This window comes from Castor canadensis, chromosome 13, assembly GCF_047511655.1.
Source record: "Castor canadensis chromosome 13, mCasCan1.hap1v2, whole genome shotgun sequence".
Lineage (NCBI taxonomy): Eukaryota > Metazoa > Chordata > Mammalia > Rodentia > Castoridae > Castor > Castor canadensis.
Window position 1 is genome coordinate 13,946,293 of NC_133398.1, and position 18,975 is coordinate 13,965,267.

At 42.2% G+C, this 18,975-nt stretch overlaps 2 protein-coding genes across 12 annotated transcripts in view; both read left to right on the top strand.

Moving 5' to 3' along the window:
• Ggta1 (glycoprotein alpha-galactosyltransferase 1 (inactive)) overlaps positions 1–18,851 on the top strand; it is a 68,749-nt gene extending 49,898 nt beyond the window's left edge. For all 11 annotated transcript variants that reach the window (XM_020173106.2, XM_074051104.1, XM_074051102.1 and 8 more), the window contains 6 exons: positions 517–605; positions 4,620–4,655; positions 6,455–6,520; positions 7,064–7,177; positions 12,129–12,266; positions 16,257–18,851. In XM_020173106.2, coding sequence (XP_020028695.1) covers positions 526–605; positions 4,620–4,655; positions 6,455–6,520; positions 7,064–7,177; positions 12,129–12,266; positions 16,257–16,950 — 1,128 coding nt within the window. In that variant the 5' untranslated portion in view covers positions 517–525 and the 3' untranslated portion in view covers positions 16,951–18,851. The remainder of the gene's footprint in view (positions 1–516; positions 606–4,619; positions 4,656–6,454; positions 6,521–7,063; positions 7,178–12,128; positions 12,267–16,256) is intronic.
• Positions 12,273–16,223, top strand: LOC109692480 (histone H3-like). The gene has a single exon (XM_074051105.1). It carries the CDS (start codon positions 15,247–15,249, stop codon positions 15,706–15,708), a length of 462 nt encoding a protein of 153 aa, XP_073907206.1. The 5' UTR covers positions 12,273–15,246; the 3' UTR covers positions 15,709–16,223.
• Positions 18,852–18,975: the final 124 nt, after the last annotated feature.

Consider the following 18,975-nt stretch of genomic DNA (forward strand, 5'->3'; position numbering starts at 1 on the left):
GCTTGTGAGTGTGGTGGGGGTGAACTGGGTGGGGCTGGGAAGTAGGTGAGGCTAAATTATAAAGGACCAGAGTCACTTTCTCCCCAGGCAGGGGACATGGAGTTAGTACCCCAAGGGCAGCACAGTTAGGGAATGAAGTGGCTCCCTGAAGTCACATGTCATAAAGTGGCTGTAACCTGAATTGGAAGGTAACAAGTTCTGGGGAACCACTTACAGCTATTCCCCCACTTTCCTATATCCACGGCAAATCAGGATCCTTTCCCTCTGAACCTCAATGGGGATCCACTGGAGCCTTAGCAGCCTTCCCAACACAGGCAGCCTTCTCTATGAACGGAGTTGACCTATTTGCCATGGCTGGCTTATGCAATTTAAGGTAGAACACACTCCTCAGCTGTAGTTAAATATTCACAAATTTATCCTCTTAGCATGGATATGAGTAAAGCACTTTTGAAAGCCATTTCTCACTATGGATTTCATTTATTTAATCTAATTTTCCGTCTCTTCTTTTTTTCCCAGGAGAAAATAATGAATGTCAAAGGAAAAGTAATTCTGTTGATGCTGGTTGTCTCAACTGTGGTTTTTGTGTTTTGGGAATATATCAACAGGTAATTATGGAACAGGATGAAATTATGTTGATGGAAGAATTGCTTTGACTCTATTTTTCCAGCATCAGCCAAGTTACCACCTTGAACTAAATTTAGGATTAACTGAAACCTAAAATAAGGGATTCCATCTTCCCTGTATTCCTGAGTCCTGGAATGTCTTTGAAATCACTAGATCTTCCTAGTAATTTCTGACTAATTATTTTCCTTCCTATCACGTTCCTATTATCTTGATTTTTTTGTAATGGTAGGCTAGATTCAGAGAAAGTAAGGTTAAATTAAGCCCAAAATGTAATCTTAAGTAATTTGTATGATCAGATATGGAAATTACCTTTAAGGTATTTCAGACGAGAATTCCATGAGAAATCCACCCTGAATTTTGCAATCATAAGACATTAGCAGAGTTTGAAGGAGCAATTCAAAAGTTGTTGACTTTTGCTGAAAAAATATACAGTTGCTGGTAATTCATTTATGCCTAGCTAAAATTTTTCTCTCTCACACAATTCTGGAAACAAAATGAGTTAAATGTTACGAATTATCAAATATATCAGCTGTCTCTGTGCTTTTTAGAAGAAATGACAATACCTTGGGGATTCCACCAGGAGAGGATTCTGACCAAAAGAAGTCTCCAAAGGGAGCTATAGAGAGGCAGGGTGGCTTTGACTGCAAAGACCCCAGAAAAGCTCTGCCTTTAGCTTCAAGAAGTCCGCTGTATAGTTGAACTATGCAGAGCTGTCCTGGCACCCTTACTATTTTCATAGTGAAATGTCTTAGTAGTCCCAAGTTCAAAATAGTGGCCCTGATTACAGTTGAATATCTTTTTTAATTCTTAAATCCTAAAGTTTAATGAACCATCAGGACTGTCTTGGTTACAAAAAACCCTATACGTTTAGGTGCACCAGTTAGTCTGGAGATATGGCACACATCTCTTGTTTCATTCTGAATAACTAATTTTGAGAAAAACTTGACAAGCCAGAAAGTGACCAAGTTTTAGAGGTCTGGAAACTAGGTTCTTTAAATTGAGGAAACTAGTTCAAAGAAGAGCTGAGTCAGAGTAGGGCGTGGGAACCCTGGGGCTCCCTTAGGCACTTGACCAAGGAAGCCTCCTGGCTGTAGAGTAAGGGCCAGTCCTTGACTGGTCCTGATCTGCCATTTACCTCCTCTGTACAGGACCTTAGGCAAGTTAACCAACCACTGTTCTTCCGGTCCCCTACCTATAAAAATAAGGATAATGAGTGATGTGTGGTGATATAAGCAGGTAACCCTAGCACTAAGAACGCTGAAGTGGGAGTATCACTATGTAAACAGCCTGGGCTACATAGTGAGACCCTGTCTTAAAAAATAAAATAAAATAAGTAAGTGGGGATAATGACAGTATCTGCCTCATAGGGTTGTTAAGAGGATTCAATAAGGTGTACAAAGCTTATGGGGTAAAGGCAGGGACCTCTCCTAAGCACTGGAAAAATGCTAGCTGCCATCATCATCATCATTGTCTCAGTCAGCCCAGCCACCACAATAAGGTACCACAGATTGGGTGGCTCTAACAACAGAAATTTATTTCTTACTTGAGTAGTCCTACATCAAGGACTACTCAATCTGGGCACCAGAGCCTGAGGTGGGCTGAGGACATTGACCTTAGAGGGGCAAGCAGCACTGAGCTCAAAAGGATTTAAAAATAACTATGTTGAGCACATCCACCAATTAGTAAAGAGAACGTTGTCAGTAAAGAACCTTAGAAGAATGTTATAAAAAAGAGCATTTGATTTAAGGCTGTTTGGAAGAAAAATCTTAGAATTTTAGAGCTGGAGGAAACAAAAATTTGTAATGAAAGTAGTGTGATGGTGCTGGTGCTGGTGCTAGCAGCCACCATTGTCAGGACCCATGCAATGCAATACGTCCTATTCTCACACTAGACCTGCAAAGTGGGTACTATTCCAGGTTTCTAGATGAGGATACTGAATTTCAAAAATGTTAAATGTGGAGCTGGCAGAGTGGCTTAAGTGCCTGTCTAGCAAGCACAAGGTATTGAGTTCAAACTGCAGAACTACCGATGTTAAATGTTAAGGTTCAAGGTCACATTTTAGGAAAATTTATGTCCTCAGCTTTACTTTGACATCCTTCATCTACTTTGTATCATAAATTATTTATTGCCCCATCTAGATCCTAGCCCCCCTAAGGGGAAGAGTTCAACCTGGCTCATTCATATTCCTCACAGCACATTGCACAGACAAGGAGATCCAGAAAGAGTCTTGAACAAAGAATCTTTCCTTCTTCTCCTTGTCCTCCTCTTCCTTCTCTTCATCTTTGTCTATCCCCCCCCACTGCACACACACCTTTTGCAGGATTCGGTCAGATTTCCCAGGTTCAAATGCACATTCTACTACTCACTAGCATGAGACACTGTCCTTCCCTTGGGAAAAATCATTTAACGCCCCTGTGCCTCACTTTCCCTTTCCACGTAGGTAGACTGAGGATCAGAAGAGAAACTGCTTTCCTGATGAGAGGACTTAAGCTGATACAGGTAAATTGCTTAGAGCAATGCCTGGCTGAGTATTTGCTATTATGAATATCATCAGGATCAATAAACTGATTTAGGAACTAGGAACTTTAGATCTTGGTCCATGAGTATTGGGCTCAGGGGAGAAACTGTAGATGGTGGGAAGGGATGTGTTCTTCTAGGAGAAGACATGAACCCTAGCAGAGGGAGAAGCGGGGAGAAGGAATAAGGGCCTCAGGAGCCTTGGCAGAGTCCAAAGCAACTATTACTCCTTTACATGTTTCAGGAATTATAGTCTTTTTACTCACTGGAGGGAGAAATGAGCTAAGAAAGGCGTAGAACTTAGGGACAGTGTCTCTGCACAGAACAATGGAATAATCCAGTGTGGTACCAAGTGCTATGACTTTTATCCCCAAAATGTCTCTCCAGTCAGTGCTATTGTAATCCATGGCTGCCTGGACCACTGCCGTCACCTCTTAGATGGTCTCCACATCTACTCTTATGCTCCCTGTATTCTGATCTCCAGTGACTTTTTCAGATACACAGGAGACTCCCTCCCTTGCTTAAAACTCAAGGGAAAATTCCCCAGCAGGTCCCAGCAAACCATGACCTCTGGCTTCTCTTTATTTCCTTGCAGGTTCCTCCTTCTTTCCTACCTCAGGGCCTTTGCATATTGTTTGCTGTCTGGAATACTTCTGTCTCTTTACCTTAGTGAACTCCTATTTATCCTTCAGAACTCAGCTAAAACATCCACTTCTCCTCCAGGAAACCTGTGGGTCCTCCTGATAATTGCTTATGTTTGCATACACTCATGTTTTTTCTCTCATATTTTTTGGAGTATGAAGTCATGTATCTATCTTATTATCTGAATAGGGTCTGCCTTCCATACTACATTATGTATTCCACAAGGATGAGGACTGTATCTGTCCGGGCCAGCGGTGTATCCCAGCAGTTGGTGTGTAACTCATGCCCAACAAGTATTTGTAGAATGATCGAATAGAGGTGATCCTCTAAAGGAGTCAGTCACTGACCCAGTCCTATACAAGCTTCAGGACAGTCTCACTGCTTTTGTTTAATCAAAGAAATGCCTTTGGGGAATGCTCAGAGGAAGGCTGAGCTGGACGTGGCATTAGGCTCTGCAGTTGATGCTGTTTTCTGGGGGAAGATAAATCCTTGGTGAGGGATGCCTGGGCCATAGGGTTTTCCTCCTCCATCACCAGGCACGCCTGAGTAGGTGGCAGGAGAGAACCTGTCAACTCACAGCTGACTGTTCAAAAAAAAAAACAACCATGACTTGAGACTCTCCAAACACTCCCTTCCTCTGGAAAGCCTGAAGCAACCATGATTGGAAATTCCCAGTCACCTTTATCATTGGTATGTCTCAAAAGGAAGGCAGAAACCTGGAAGTAGCTAATACTCAAGTTCTCACTCAACCCAGGGCTCGGCGATAATGGTTGCAGAATAGCCTTTCTCAGAATGAAAAGTAACATGATCTGTTTTTATTTCTTGTTTGCTTTTAGCTCAGAAGGCTCTTTCTTGTGGATATATCAGTCAAAGTAAGTGCTCTGAATTCATCTTGGTTGTCTCTCACATCTGCTCTTCCACCCTTACAGATGATTTTTCATATGCCAGCCAGCGGTGGTACTCAGGCCAGTGTGTGTGTGAGGACAGTGTGTGTTTGTTCCCAGGGATCTGGGGATCTGGGCTGTATTCCTCCAGCTCCCCAGACTCATCTTTGTAAAACCATGACTCACATTTGGTCCTCCGTCCTACCAAAGGTCTCTTTATGTAGTACTCCACATTTGGGAAACATTCCTGTCTAGCTGATAAAAAGAATCTGGGAAGATATTGTCCATTATTCTGCCCTGTATATATTGCCTAAAGAGTCACAAAAAAATTGCTCTGAGAAAAAGAATCAGGAAAAAAAGTCAGTCTCCTTATGGACTATCATATATCATTGTTTAAAACAATTTATTTTTTAAAGAAAATGAGAACTATGTCAGTCTTTGTTTTCATGTCTTTGGCTTAGTTCCCAGGAAGCTCAGTGCAAAGTATTGTTCCTAACTGTTTTTATTTGCCCCAGTTGTCATTTCTGATATAATTTATCCGCTAGTTTTATATCCTGGCCTTTATTCTTACATAGCATAGGACCTTGGCAACTTGTTCAAACCTACTCAGCCAGTACTTAGCTGTAAAATAAAAATAAAGGTGGAACTTTTATTTAGGATGACCAAGATCATGTGAAAATACATAACCTGGATAACCAAATCAATATTTGTTTCCTTTTGTGGTTTTTATTCTTATGTTGTTCCCCTGTTTATCATAAATGTAGCTTTGTATCATAAGTCATTTCAAACACTTCCTGGAAGTAGATAAACTTTTAAAAGGTTTCTTATCCAGACATGGTGGTACCATCACTATGCCTATAGTCTCAGCTAGAGGCTATAGAGGGAGCACTGCTTGAGCTTACGAGTTTGAGATCAGCCTGGGCAACATAGCAAGACCCTGCCTCAAAAAAAGAAAAAAAGTTTCTTACTATTAGGCCTGTCCAGAATTAGTTTGACACCTTATCTGTCCATCTGAAGAGTACCGTATCTGTTGACTTTTCCTTCTTTCTCCTCCAGATTGCCCCCACATTGAAAAGACTTTCACAATGAAAGAGTGGACACTTTCTCATGTGGGTGGCTAAGGTAGCTTCTAACTACGGTTTCCTAAATTTCATGTTCAGCAATCCTCAGATTTCCTGAGGTTGTTAGTCCTGAACTTGGGGTAACTGGAATTTTTCTTAGGCTGATCTTTGGAGCAGCCTGAGTTCTCCTACTTTTATTAAAGAGATAACTCTTGGAAATATGCATTGGTTTTTCACTAAGGTGACAATTTGTTACAATAATTTTCAATTTATCAAGCTGTTTTATGTATGTTATCTCATTCAGTCTTCAAAGTTACCCTCATGGTAAGTTCACTGTTATTAACTATACTTTTCATAGGAGAGAGGAGAAATTTAGAGAGGGAAAATGTCCTGTCAGTCACACAGCTAGCAAGTAGCAAATCCAAGGCTTAGGTTTAGGTATTAATGCTGCCCATTCATACTCCCCACTTTCCCTTCCTCATACTGCTGGGGCTCCCTGGATAAACGAAGTACTGGGGGCTGTCCAGGGAAGGGAAGGCTGAGGGACCTTCAGGTTTGTCCTCTCCACTCGGGGAAACAGGGTTTCACTTCTGTTTGTTTTATGAATTGGCAGCTAAAGTTAGATTTTTAGTAGTGATCTCTGCCATTAAAAATGTTTGGAACCCCCTTCCAGTTTGGAGACTGTCTCCTTTTCTAAAAATGTTTATGTTCTCTTTCATTTCTTAGAAACCCAGAAGTTGGTGACAGCAGCAGTCAGAAGGGCTGGTGGTTTCCAAACTGGTTTGACAATGGGTAAGGCAACTGGGAATGTGGAATGTGTCTGTCAAACCACCCAACACCTGCAGAGAACCCAGTTAAAATGGTTTTATACTTGTGACCTCAGTCCCTCATCTTTCTTGTTTACTGAAATCATGCAAGGAATCTCTCTGTGGGTAGATGTAGGATACTTAAGGTATTTTTATGTTTTGGGTTTTTTTTTTTTCTCTCTTTCCAGTTAAGGATGAGGTTTGGGCTGAAGTTCAAATCTCAGGAAAGACAATCATAAATGGAAATGTTAGGAAGGCTATTTTAGCAAGTCTCCCACAGCCCTGAAATAACAGGGTTACGGGTCATTAAGTCGTTAACCTCTGACCTGATGGGTCATAAGAAAGGTGAGTGCTGTACCTTTTCATCCAACATGTATCCTTACAAATAAGTGCTTAGACTCCTGAGTTCTCCAGCCAGCACACTAGGTGACATAGTCTCGGCGTGGGCAAGTGTGTCATGAGCTGTTCCTCCTGGTCCTGCCACTACTGGTCACCCTCCTGACCCGGCTTGTTTTCCCTTTGTGCTTAGGACCCACAGTTATCAAGAAGAGGAAGAAGAGGACATAGAAAAAGGAAGAGAAAAGGAACAAACAAAGGTCAACAACATCAAAGAGCTTTCACTACAGGACTGGTTTAATCCAAAGTAAGAAAAGAAGTCTTGCTTGATGTGCAGTGAATCTGTAGCTTGCAGAGGTGGGGGCAGTTCCTGACTCAGGGAGAGAGTGTTAGCATATGTTAAACCTTTAGCAATGGACTTTGGACAAGAAACTGAGATCTGGTTACTTTGAGCCAAGTAGGCCAAGCAATACAATACTTCTAACAGTAACTGGCCAGTGGCCTGTCTGCCCGTGAGCTTAGCAGATGATTCGCATAATATCAGGGCTGGAAGGGGCCTTACAGGCTACAGGGTGTTGCAGAATGCCATGGGATCTGGAGCTGGGACAAGAAAATTTTCTCTCAGATTCAGTTAACTAATCCATGAAATAGGAATGATGATAAAAGATTTCATTCATTAAGCAAGCATACAACAAAAGTTTATCAAAAGTTACTTGCTGGTGTTTTCCAAACTGCTGGTAACTAACCATTCATGTGTTCAAAAACTAGTTTATTGGGCCCAGACTGACTTTTTTAAAAATTGAAATACAATAAAATATCAGGACTTGGGGTGTTGGCCTTGTCTGGCAACCCCCAGTACCAGGGAAAAAATGCAGGGAGAAAAGTACAGTTAATATGAACCTTTGGTGGTCAGGTACTCTGGTTCATGCCTGTAATCTTCGTTACTGAGGCAGAGACCAGGAGGACCACAGTTCAAGGCCAGCCCAGGCAAAAAGTTAGCAAGACCCTATTTCAATCAATAAACTGGGCATGATTGTGCATGTCTGTTATCCCAGCTACACCAGAGGGATAGATAGGAGGGTCACAGTCCAGCTGTCATACAAAAAAATGCAAGACTATACTTGGAAAAATACCTGAAGTGAAAAGGGTTGGGGTGTGGCTCAAGTGGTAGACTGTCTGCCTAGCAAGCATAGGCCCTGAGTTCAAGCCCCAGTACTGAAAAAAAAAAAAAGAGTATCAAAGGACATTGCACAAAGTAAGAATAGCTATTGTTGAATGGAATTGTGTTTCTATGTATATGTGTATGTACATGTATTTGGTATAATGTAAAGTGTATTTCTCATTATGAGGAATGGTAAAAAAAAAATACTGTGGTAGGCACAATATGCTTTTATTCAAGAAATTCACGGTCTTGGGGGTGGAGGTATGGTTCAGTGGTAAAGCATGTGCTTAGCATGTGTTCAGTCCCCAGCATGAAAGAAAGAAGGAAGGGCGGGAGGAAAGAAGAAAAGGAAGGAAGAAAGTAAGGAAGGGGATAAGTTGTTTATGGTTTTATAGGAGCAGTAGGTATGAAACTAGTATTTGCCAAGATTGTTTAGGAGGCATGGTCAACTTGACTGGAAGGACATGGTTTGGGGATTGGGGAAGTCACAGCTGTTCAGGGTAACTGTGAGGCCTGAGAGACTGGTCGGTGGTGGTATCAATGACCAAGAAAGAGACCTGAGAAAGAGATGTAGGCCTACGAGCTGAGGGAGGTGATGGGCTCCATAAGGGTTGTATGTTGATTTGGGTGCTTCATGAAACATCTGGATGGAAAGTCCTGGGTTTCCATAATCTTGACAGAGGTATGAGCTAGAGATGGAGGATGAAGTGGTAAGGGGGCCTGTGGTCCTGGATGAGGCCACTCAGGAGAGGAATAGAACCATTTAAGATGCTGGTGAAGGAAGAGAAGTCTCAAAAGGAGAAGGAACAGCTGTAGAGATAGGAGGAAGGTTAAGAGGGAATAGTGTCTTGCCCAATATGGCTCTAGAAACATTGAATGTGTTCTTGCAAGTTCACTTATTTTCTTGGGATAGGAGATACGTGCCAGTATGGAAGGATGGGAATTTGGGGCTCCCATGTCTTCTTTGATGAGCTAGGCAGCAGGTTAGTTGTCTATGAGATACTGAACAGAGGGCCCCAAGGGACAGACAGATTAACTGAGCCAGACATGGTCACTGAGCACCCTTCTTAGCAGGGTGAAACAAGTTTTATTGTGGCACTTGTGCTTTGCTAGAAGGGACAAGAGCTGAATTATAAGGGGCAGAGAGGAGAGAGACTGTGGTCACCTGCAGTCACTCTCTCCATCCTCCTTCATACATGGCTCAGTTTTACCTCCAAATGAATGGCAAGCAGATATTTTAAAAATATTGGCTTGAGCTAGGTGTGGTGGCCTGTAATCCTAGCTACTTGGGAGGCAGAAATCCAGAGAATCATGGTTCAAGGCCAGCCTGGGCAAACAGTTAGTGAGACCCAGTCTCAACCAATAGAAAGTTGGGTATGGTGGCACATGTAGGTCATCCCAGCTGTGCGGGAAGAAATGCAGTTTAGGCCAGCCTGTGCAAAAAAACATGAGACTCTATTTGAAAAACAATTAAGGCAAAAAGGGCTGGGAGTATGGTTCAAGTGGTAGAATACCTGCCTAGTGAGCACAAGGCCCTAGGTTCAAACCCCAGTACTGCCAAAACATAAAAAGGTTAAAAAAATATATACTGGTTTGAGCCTGCATGAAATTAAAGTCTTGTCAGGGTACTACAGTCTATTTCTTACATAAATCAATGAATGAATGAGCAAACAAACATATTTTATACCATATTTGATACCATGTGTCTTTTTCTATAAACTACCATGACAGCAAAGTATACACATATTTATTTCCATATCCACAGCTTTTAGCTTCCATGACCCTATATCCTCATTCTCTTCCTCTCCATTCTCCTTGGTAGAGACACCTCCTTCTTCCCAGCTATCAGACAGGAGATTTTCTGGGGGCCACGTATAATGTCCTTTTCTCTCTACTTTATGCACCATTTTCCAGTATGTTCCCATCCATTCCTGTGGCATGAGATGCCACTGATTAGAGATGACGCCCACGTTTTTATCTTTACCCCAGATATTTCCTCTGAGCCCTTACTTGAATCTACTTGCCTGCTTGACACCTCTGCACATCTCATATGACCCAAATGGATTTATCAATTCCACCCCTCCCTTGTCTTCTCATTTCTCATTTCAGCAAAGTGCTCAAGCCAGAGTCTGGGAGACCTTTTATTTTGTCTGCCTACAGTCTGATCCATTAGCACGTTCTGTCAATTCTTGCTCCCAAATCCTTCCCACATCCTTCCTTTCTCCACTCCCCTGCCATCATCCCTGTTCATGCTTTTTGCTGAATCACTGTCTAGCATGCTGCAGCTTAATGAGTGATGTGCATTCCACAGCTTTTGTTTAAACCTACTGAGTGATTCATAGAATTTTAATACTTCCTCTAGCCAGCTCTTGGGTACCACAATGTACCCATGAATAAAGTCATAAAATTAAAAAGTGACCAATAACCTAGGGGCATGTGTGCTTTGGTTACAGAAGCCCCATTATTTTTCAGGAAGCTTCGGCCTGTACTGTTGGAACTGGTACCCTGCGGTCACACAGTTGAGTGCCCTGTTGGGAAGGCCTTTCAACAGTCTTTCCTGGCACTTTTTCCTCCTTTCAGAGCCCCATCCTGGTGATCTCGAATATCTCTGGCAGTTGACATTGTCTAAGATGAGCGTTTGCACATGTGTGGATTGCCCTCGGTCACTTCTTTTTTTGAGTTTTGATGACTAAGATTCCTGATGCCTAGGTTCATCCAGGAAGTAAATCTCAACCTCATTCTCTCCTCCTCCTTCCCCTCCTCCCCACAGCCTGCATTTCCAGGCAAGGTTCGTGACATGTTGGAATTGTCTGTGAAATTGAATAATTAACTGCTGGGAAATAGAACATTTTAATTTTTAATTCAACATTAATTTTTAATACTGCTACTTTTTTCTTCCTGCTCAAAGGACCCCTTCTCATCTAAGTAACCAAACTGGACACTGGTTTTTTTGTTACTTGATCTTTCTAGAAGATGTGACCTGAGTGGCTGCAGCTGAGGAGTGTGGTGCAGGTTGACCTCCCAGGTTCTCAAGAGGTAGCACTGCCTCGTTCTTCTCAGCACGGAGCTTCATTCTTCATTCTTCATTCTTCATAGGAATGAAACATCCAGCAGCTCAGTCCCTTTCTTCTTTCCTGGCCTCACTTTATTTGTAAAATGAATGATGATAATACTTCATAGGGTGGACATGGAGATTAAACAAGGGCCTGAAAGTCAAATTAGGGTGCAAGTTGAGTCCCTACCATCCCCTCTGGCCTGGAGCTCTATCCCTGCCAGGCCCTGCTGCTGCTCTGTCCTTTCTCCATTTACCTGTTACAGTCTCATGCCTTGTCATTGCTCTTGGGTGGCTTCCTGTCTTTGTGTTGGCTTTGCCAAGTCCCTTTCAAGCTTTCTGAGTGAAGAAAACATACCTGCTTCTTACTCCCTTTGTGTTCCTAGTAAAAAGGCAATGTGGTCTAAGGAGGGGGTCTTTGCCAGAGCCCTGTGTTCCAATCTTGGTTTGCTGACTCTCTGTCAAGTCCCTTTCTTTCTGAGTGTTTCTGTGTCCTTCTTTGTAAAATGAATGGTAACACCAGAATCCCCTTAGTCTGAGGACCTTTTTGGCCAATAAACAGGTTCCTACCCAGAAATCTCTTTCTGGCCAAAAGCAAACTGAAACAGATTTTTTTCTCCCTCAGCTCTTGTGTCATTCTCTCATCCCCCTGCATCAAGGATTAGGGTCTTCTTAGGCTCAGATGACTCCTACAGGAATAAATAACAACCCAAAGATGCCATTGGTAGTTTATGGGCTGAGAAGAAAGGGAAAAGGATTTTGAAGTAGGAGAACAAAGAAAGCAGGAGAAAGGAGATAAAAGAAGGAAAAGAAGAATGCATGATAATGCAAAGTAAGACTCTGGAAAGCCTCCCAGGATGTCAGATGCTGCCCCAAATGATGACCCATCTCCCATTCAAGTACTGGGGTTAAGCTACAGTTAGGATTCAAGAACAGTCATGTGGATCTAGCTGGCCCTTTTTTTTTATTATTATTTTTTATTGAACAGTCTGCCCCACCTTAGCAGAGTGTCCTGACTCATGCGGCTGTGTGCTTTATCACCAGGAACCGCCCAGGGGTTGTGACAGTGACCCGTTGGAATGCTCCAGTTGTGTGGGAAGGCACTTATAACAGAGCTATCCTGGAGAAGTATTATGCCAAACGGAAAATCACCGTGGGGTTGACAGTTTTTGCTGTTGGAAGGTAGGTGTTGCTGTCAAAGTTATCCTTCATTTTTTCTCGTTCCATCATCACAACAGCTGTGAGGGGACCCTTGGCTTCACAGAGGCTATTTATTTATTCATCTGAATCATAGGAGAATATTAAATAGACCGCTTCAGTCTCCTTTCTGCTTAGGTCCCAAAAAGGCAATAAGAAGTCAGTCCTCTCATTCTCACCTCAGAGAGAGGATCTTGGGTTTAGGACAAAAATGTCTGCAACACCCATGGAGCCCAGAGTCAGCAGTGCCCTTGCAACCACCTCCTCCCTGGCCTCCATGGCTTTCTTTGGGTGTTCCCAAAGTGCCAGCTGCTAGATGAACCAAATGTGCATCATTTTTCTTCTATGCTCTCAAGGCCCAGGACCAAGGACAGAAGGGTTTGCAGCAGCTATAGGTGCAGAGTAACCTATGCACGGTATTTTTCCATGTTGGAGATGGCTGTCCACTCTTCCACGGATTCCTCAGGTCACTTCTACCTGACTGTCATGGGGGATTTGGCCCAGGAGATTTTGGTTAAACAGGTTTCTCCAGTTCCAGCTTCCACATTCTAGTTCAGAGCACTGTTACTTGAAAGTTTGGTTTAGTTTTACAGTATAACCTATTTTTTCTTAGAGAATTAATTTTTTTGTTCAAAATAAAACTGAAAGTCAATTTTCTGCTCTCTGGGCCTTTCCATCTGTAATTCTTCTGAAAGAGCCACACAGAAAGTTAATTCCCCTGCCTTATACATCGGCAGCGTGGATCAAGTTGTAATGTTGCTGCTATGCTGATCCCCAAGGCCTATTAGTATCTCCAGTAGAGAAAGACGAGTGTGGAATTTTGACATTTTTACTTAGAAGAATCTATACTGTTTTGGGATGGGAGCCAAGGCTCAATTCACCTAATCTTTTGGCACAAAAGGGGACAGGCCAGCCACATCAAAGATAGATTTGATCCTGGTGTTTTTCCAAAAGGAATGGAACATTGCCCACTTGCTAACAATGGCATCAGCCATCCAGTTGCAACTCTGCAGAATCAAACTATAAATTGTACATCTTGATGAAAGCTCTATGCTCTCAGCTCTAAGGCAATAAATCCCCACAGTGGACTTGGACTTTTAAGGGGGGTGACATTTGGTTTATTTTCAAATAATGCACTGAGCCAAATACAGTGCTGTAATCTCTGAAAAATGTTAAACCTTACAGTGATATCCCATCCCCACCCCAGTGTTGTTTCCCAAGCTTCAGGACACACTTTAAGTTCCAAAGTACAGAAAAATGTCCTGGCCACCAGCCACAGAGCCATGCTGATGTCTCTCTTTGTATTGCTCAGACATATTCTCTCCATCTAAACAATCAATACTATAAACTCTTCAGTTTGTAGATGGCAACAATCAAGGCACAATTTATTTTTATAGAAAAGAGAGGAAATCAATCTAAGCAGCAAGAAAAACAAAAAGGTAATAGTCACTCTTCCTTCCAAAACATGTCTGCCTGGTAGTGTGCTTAGCAGATTAAACGAGTTCACATTCACTGTGTAAGAGTTTTAGGCTTGGATGAGTTGTATTAAGCTATCTGACTTCATCCTCCATCTTAATAGTATGGCATGGCTTCACAAGACAATCTGTAACCTGAGCTTATAGAAGACAGCAATATATTGTTCTTTGAATGAGTAAATAGTTAAAACACCACTAGATACCTGTTAGAGTGGTCAAAATTAAAAAAAAAAAAAAAACCCCTAACAATGCCAAATGTTGGCAAAGAAGTGAAAAAATAGGAACCCTTGTGCATTGATGGTAGGAATGAAAAATAGTACAGCTACTTTGAAAGAAGTTTGGCAGCTTCTTACAAAACTAAACACATTCTTATAACCTAGCAATCACACCCCTTGGTACTTACCAAAATGAATTGAAAACTTTTATGTACACAAAAACCTGCATACAGATATTTTAGAAGCTTTATTCATAATTGTCAAAACTTGGAAGCAATCCAGTTATCCCTTGACAGGCGAATGGAAAAGTAAAATATGGTATATTCAGACAATAATATATTATTTAGTACTAAAAGGAAATGAGCTATCAAGCCATGAAAAGACATGGAGGAATCTTAAACATAGATTACTAAGTGAAAAAGAAGCCAATCTGAAAAGGCTACATTCCATGTACTTCTAACTCTATGGCATTCTGAAAAAGGCAAAATTATGGAGCCAATAAAAAAAATTAGTGAGTATGAGGAGCTAGGGGTGGGAAAGAGAGAGGGAAAAAGAACACACGGGATTTTTAGGGCAGTGAAACTATTCTGAATGATACTATAATGGTGGATACATATAAATAGATATTTCCTATAACCCATAGAACGTACAACACACAATAGAAACCCTAAGGTAAACTAGGGACTTTAGGGACTATGGTGTAACAGTGTAAGTTTGTTGATTATAACAGACCTGCCACTCTGGCTCAGAGATATTAATAGTGGGGAAGTGCATATGTGCAGTCAGGAGGCATATGGGAACTCTCAATACTTTTGAAAGTACTATTGTGCTGTGAACCTCAAATTGTTCTTTAAAAAAATCTTTGTTTTTTTCAAGGACAAAAATAGTTAAAATATGGTGAAATCAGAGGTGGCATTTGGATGGACTTATAATGACAGTGTCTGGACAATGGATTGGCATTTGGGGTGACCAGTAGGAAGCTTGCAGGATGACCATGCAACATGGAGGGAGTTCCATGTCCCATGCTCCATTCTCTGTTGTCAAAGAGGGGGAAGAGACAGTGCTGATGGTTGGGCTTAACCAAACACAGAGGTGGATGAGATTGGGATTATGCATCCCCAATGTTCTCAAGGGTCAAATCACCTTTACATCTGGTCTGACAGTAGCAACACTGGGGTGTAGGTTGGGGCTTTTGAGGTTCAAAAACTAGTAATCTCTTTAGCTCCCCAAAGTCTAAACCAATCGATAGATGAGACAAAAGTGTAAATAAAGCAGATGACAGCTGCTCGCACAGCGTCGCCGCTGAGTAGGTGGTTTTGTTTTGCTATGGCCCGCACCAAGCAGACCGCTCGCAAGTCCACTGGCGGCAAGGCCCCGCGCAAACAGCTGGCCACAAAGGCGGCTCGCAAGAGCGCGCCGGCCACGGGTGGCGTGAAGAAGCCGCACCGCCACCGGCCGGGCACCGTGGCCCTGCGCGAGATCCGGCGCTACCAGAAGTCCACCGAGCTGCTGATCCGCAAGCTGCCGTTCCAGCGGCTGGTGCGCGAGATCGCGCAGGACTTCAGGACGGACCTGCGCTTCCAGAGCTCGGCCGTAATGGCGCTGCAGGAGGCGAGCGAGGCCTACCTGGTGGGCCTGTTCGAGGACACGAACCTGTGCGCCATCCACGCCAAGCGCGTGACCATCATGCCCAAGGACATCCAGCTGGCCCGCCGCATCCGTGGGGAGAGGGCTTAACTGCGTTCGTGCTCGCCTCGACGTTCCAATCGCATCCAACGGCTCTTTTCAGAGCCAAAAATAAATAAATAAATAAATAAATAATAAAGCAGATGATAGTAAATATCACCTTCATTACAATTAAAGCTGCCATTGAATCTGTTGGCCCTGGGCCCTCCTAACTGTAGAAGGACACCTACAATATTAGAAACTTCAGGCCTCCAGAAATGGTAATAGAGCTGTACCACTAAACTTACTGCAAAGCACAGCAGTTGAGAACACATACTTTCTCAGACTGGCTGACTTCCCAGAGCAAGAAGTTAGGGCAATGCATGTCCAGTTGCTTTTCCAAAATTGGCAGTTAGATTAAATCATTCCACTTCCCAAGGACTGGGTGACTTGACTGACTGGCGGAGGGATCCGGGTCAGATGGCCATCCACATGAAAACACACATCTGGAGTGGGGAGAAATCGCTCTCCTGAACATGTACTATAGACAATTTGATTATAGTAGCGTGTGGTTTCCTGCAAGAATCCAAAGGTTAAATGTATTTCTTTCTTTGTTTCAGATACATTGAGCATTACTTGGAAGAGTTCTTAACATCTGCTAATACATATTTTATGGTTGGCCACAAAGTCATATTTTACATCATGATGGATGATGTCTCCAGGATGCCTTCGATAGAGCTGGATCCTCTGCGTTCCTTCAAAGTGTTTGAGATCAAGTCTGAGAAGAGGTGGCAAGACATCAGCATGATGCGCATGAAGACCATCGGGGAGCACATTTTGGCCCACATCCAGCATGAAGTTGACTTCCTCTTCTGCATGGATGTCGACCAGATCTTTCAAGACAATTTTGGCGTGGAAACTCTGGGCCAGTCAGTGGCTCAGTTACAGGCGTGGTGGTATAAGGCAGATCCTTATGAGTTTACCTATGAGAGGCGGGAAGAGTCTGCAGCATACATTCCATTTGGACAAGGGGATTTTTATTATCATGCAGCCATTTTTGGAGGAACACCCATTCAGGTTCTCAACCTCACCCAGGAGTGCTTTAAGGGAATCCTCCAGGACAAGGAAAATGACATAGAAGCTGAGTGGCATGATGAAAGCCACCTAAACAAGTATTTCTTTCTCAACAAACCTACTAAAATCTTATCCCCAGAATACTGCTGGGATTATCATATAGGTATGCCTACAGATATTAAAATTGTCAAGATAGCTTGGCAAACAAAAGAGTATAATTTGGTGAGGAATAATGTCTGACTTATTTTAACTTTTTCTTGTACTGGGTTTGAACTCAGGGCTTTGCACTTGCTAGGCAGGCGCTCTACCACTTGAATCACGCCTCCAGCCCTAATTTTAACTTTAAAAATTACTAACAAAACACCAACATGGCAAAAACATATTATTCTCCTTGTAACTTTGAGCCTTGTAATACATGGGAATGAATGTATGATAATCACATGTAAATTCCCAGTGATTTCTTATCTATTCTGGGTTTGGAGGAAATATATCAGCCAAACCAAAAAGAACTACTTGCCATAGGCAAAGAAAAAACTAGAACACTTAACTTGTGTCAGGTGACAGAACTGGAGAATAGGGTGGTAAGAAAAGTGCTTGGCAACAAGATATGGCTGTGGGTGGGGGTTGTCCCCTTGATGTTGATGACTTCCCAGTTTTGATGGACTCAAAGCAACATAGAGTTGCTTTGTGGTAGGAGAACTCGTAGTAAGGACATCATCTACCTTGCCAATCCCCAGAAGCTTCAAAGCTGATTATTTCAAGCCATTTAGAGTCCGTGTCCTTTTCTTATCAGGGTGTTGTCTGACTTTTGTGCAAAAGATGGAGATTCTCAATGGATATCTTGGTGGTGCATGTTCAGAGTCCCTGGGAATCTGGGACCCAGTGGGTGCTCAGCTTGAAATGAAAACAAATCCTCAACATTGAGTTTGCCATGAAATAGCAAAGAAAGAGTAAGAAGGGCTGACCACTGTGGGGCTGTGTCACTCTGGAGGGACACAGGGCATGGAGTTGGTGCTTAAATTACATCACAGATACAAGCAATGAATAGGAGGCAATGTGGGTGGTTTCCAGCCTCCTAAACCCCATGTCTAATAGAGCACGGATTTGAATGGAAGGTACTTCTTGTTTTGCCCAAGTCATATTCAGTCCACCAGACTTGTGTTCAGCACCTTTGTGAGGGGAAGAAGATGGCGTCAGAGAAGGGAAAGGCCCACTGTGGACTGGAAAGACCTGCAAGGACCTGGGCTTCATCAGAGGACAATCTGCCACCAGCTGGTCTCTCCACCTGCACTAAACCTCAGGGTCCTTCAGCCCATCATGTCCCAATTGAAAGGCTGACATCAAGGAGTAGACTGGAGAAAATGCCTTCTCATCAAGTGACCTGTTTTCTCCTGCTCCATATACACTAACAGGAATGTAACAACCAGATGTATTTGAAAAACAGTTAATTGATTTTATAACAAAAACATGACAAGATAGCAATGAGAGATCCAGTCATCATGACTGAGCAACTAAGCATTCAGTTCCCTTCTCTAAGAGAAGCAGTGACAGCCTATATATTATAAGATAAGCAAATCAATGTAAAGTAAGTTGGTAGGCAGCATTTACACTAGGCGCATATATTTATATTTTGCTTGTGTTCCAGTTTAGGTCATTTGTTTTCATTTTCAAGCAATTTATTTGATGAGCCATTGCACTGGCTTGATATATAGTGCAAAAGGCTTGATAAAAATGAAACATGCATTTTCTGTACCATTTCACTGTGCCTCCTACTCTTCAATTGTTGCCAAATAAATAAATAAATAAAATCACATCTCCAACAAAAAACAACAACCATGAATTAGTGGGCTTAAAGAAAATGGAGACCACACATCAGTTTAGAATCCTGCTTTTCTGTTATTCAGGTTGTTTTGGATCTAGTCTAGAGTAGAGACTTCATAGTTCAAGTCCTGAACAAAACAAATGACCTATCTTGGAAGTTTAGAGAACAGGCTGAAGGAATTTTGAGAGAATTTCTTGATTTTTAAAAATTCATTTAAATTTAAGTAATCAATGAGCAAATTCAGGGCCTCATTAATGGTCATACTTAAACTTTTTGAAAATTTCTCATTTAAAATTGAATAAATTATTTTCTCAGAATATTCCTGTCTAGTCATGGATTATGCATTTTTTCCCAAAGATGTTCAGAATTGTCAATTACAGAATTTTAGTTTCTTGGACTCAGAAAATTCCTCATGCCTTTCTGAAAGATGTGTGTCCTATTTC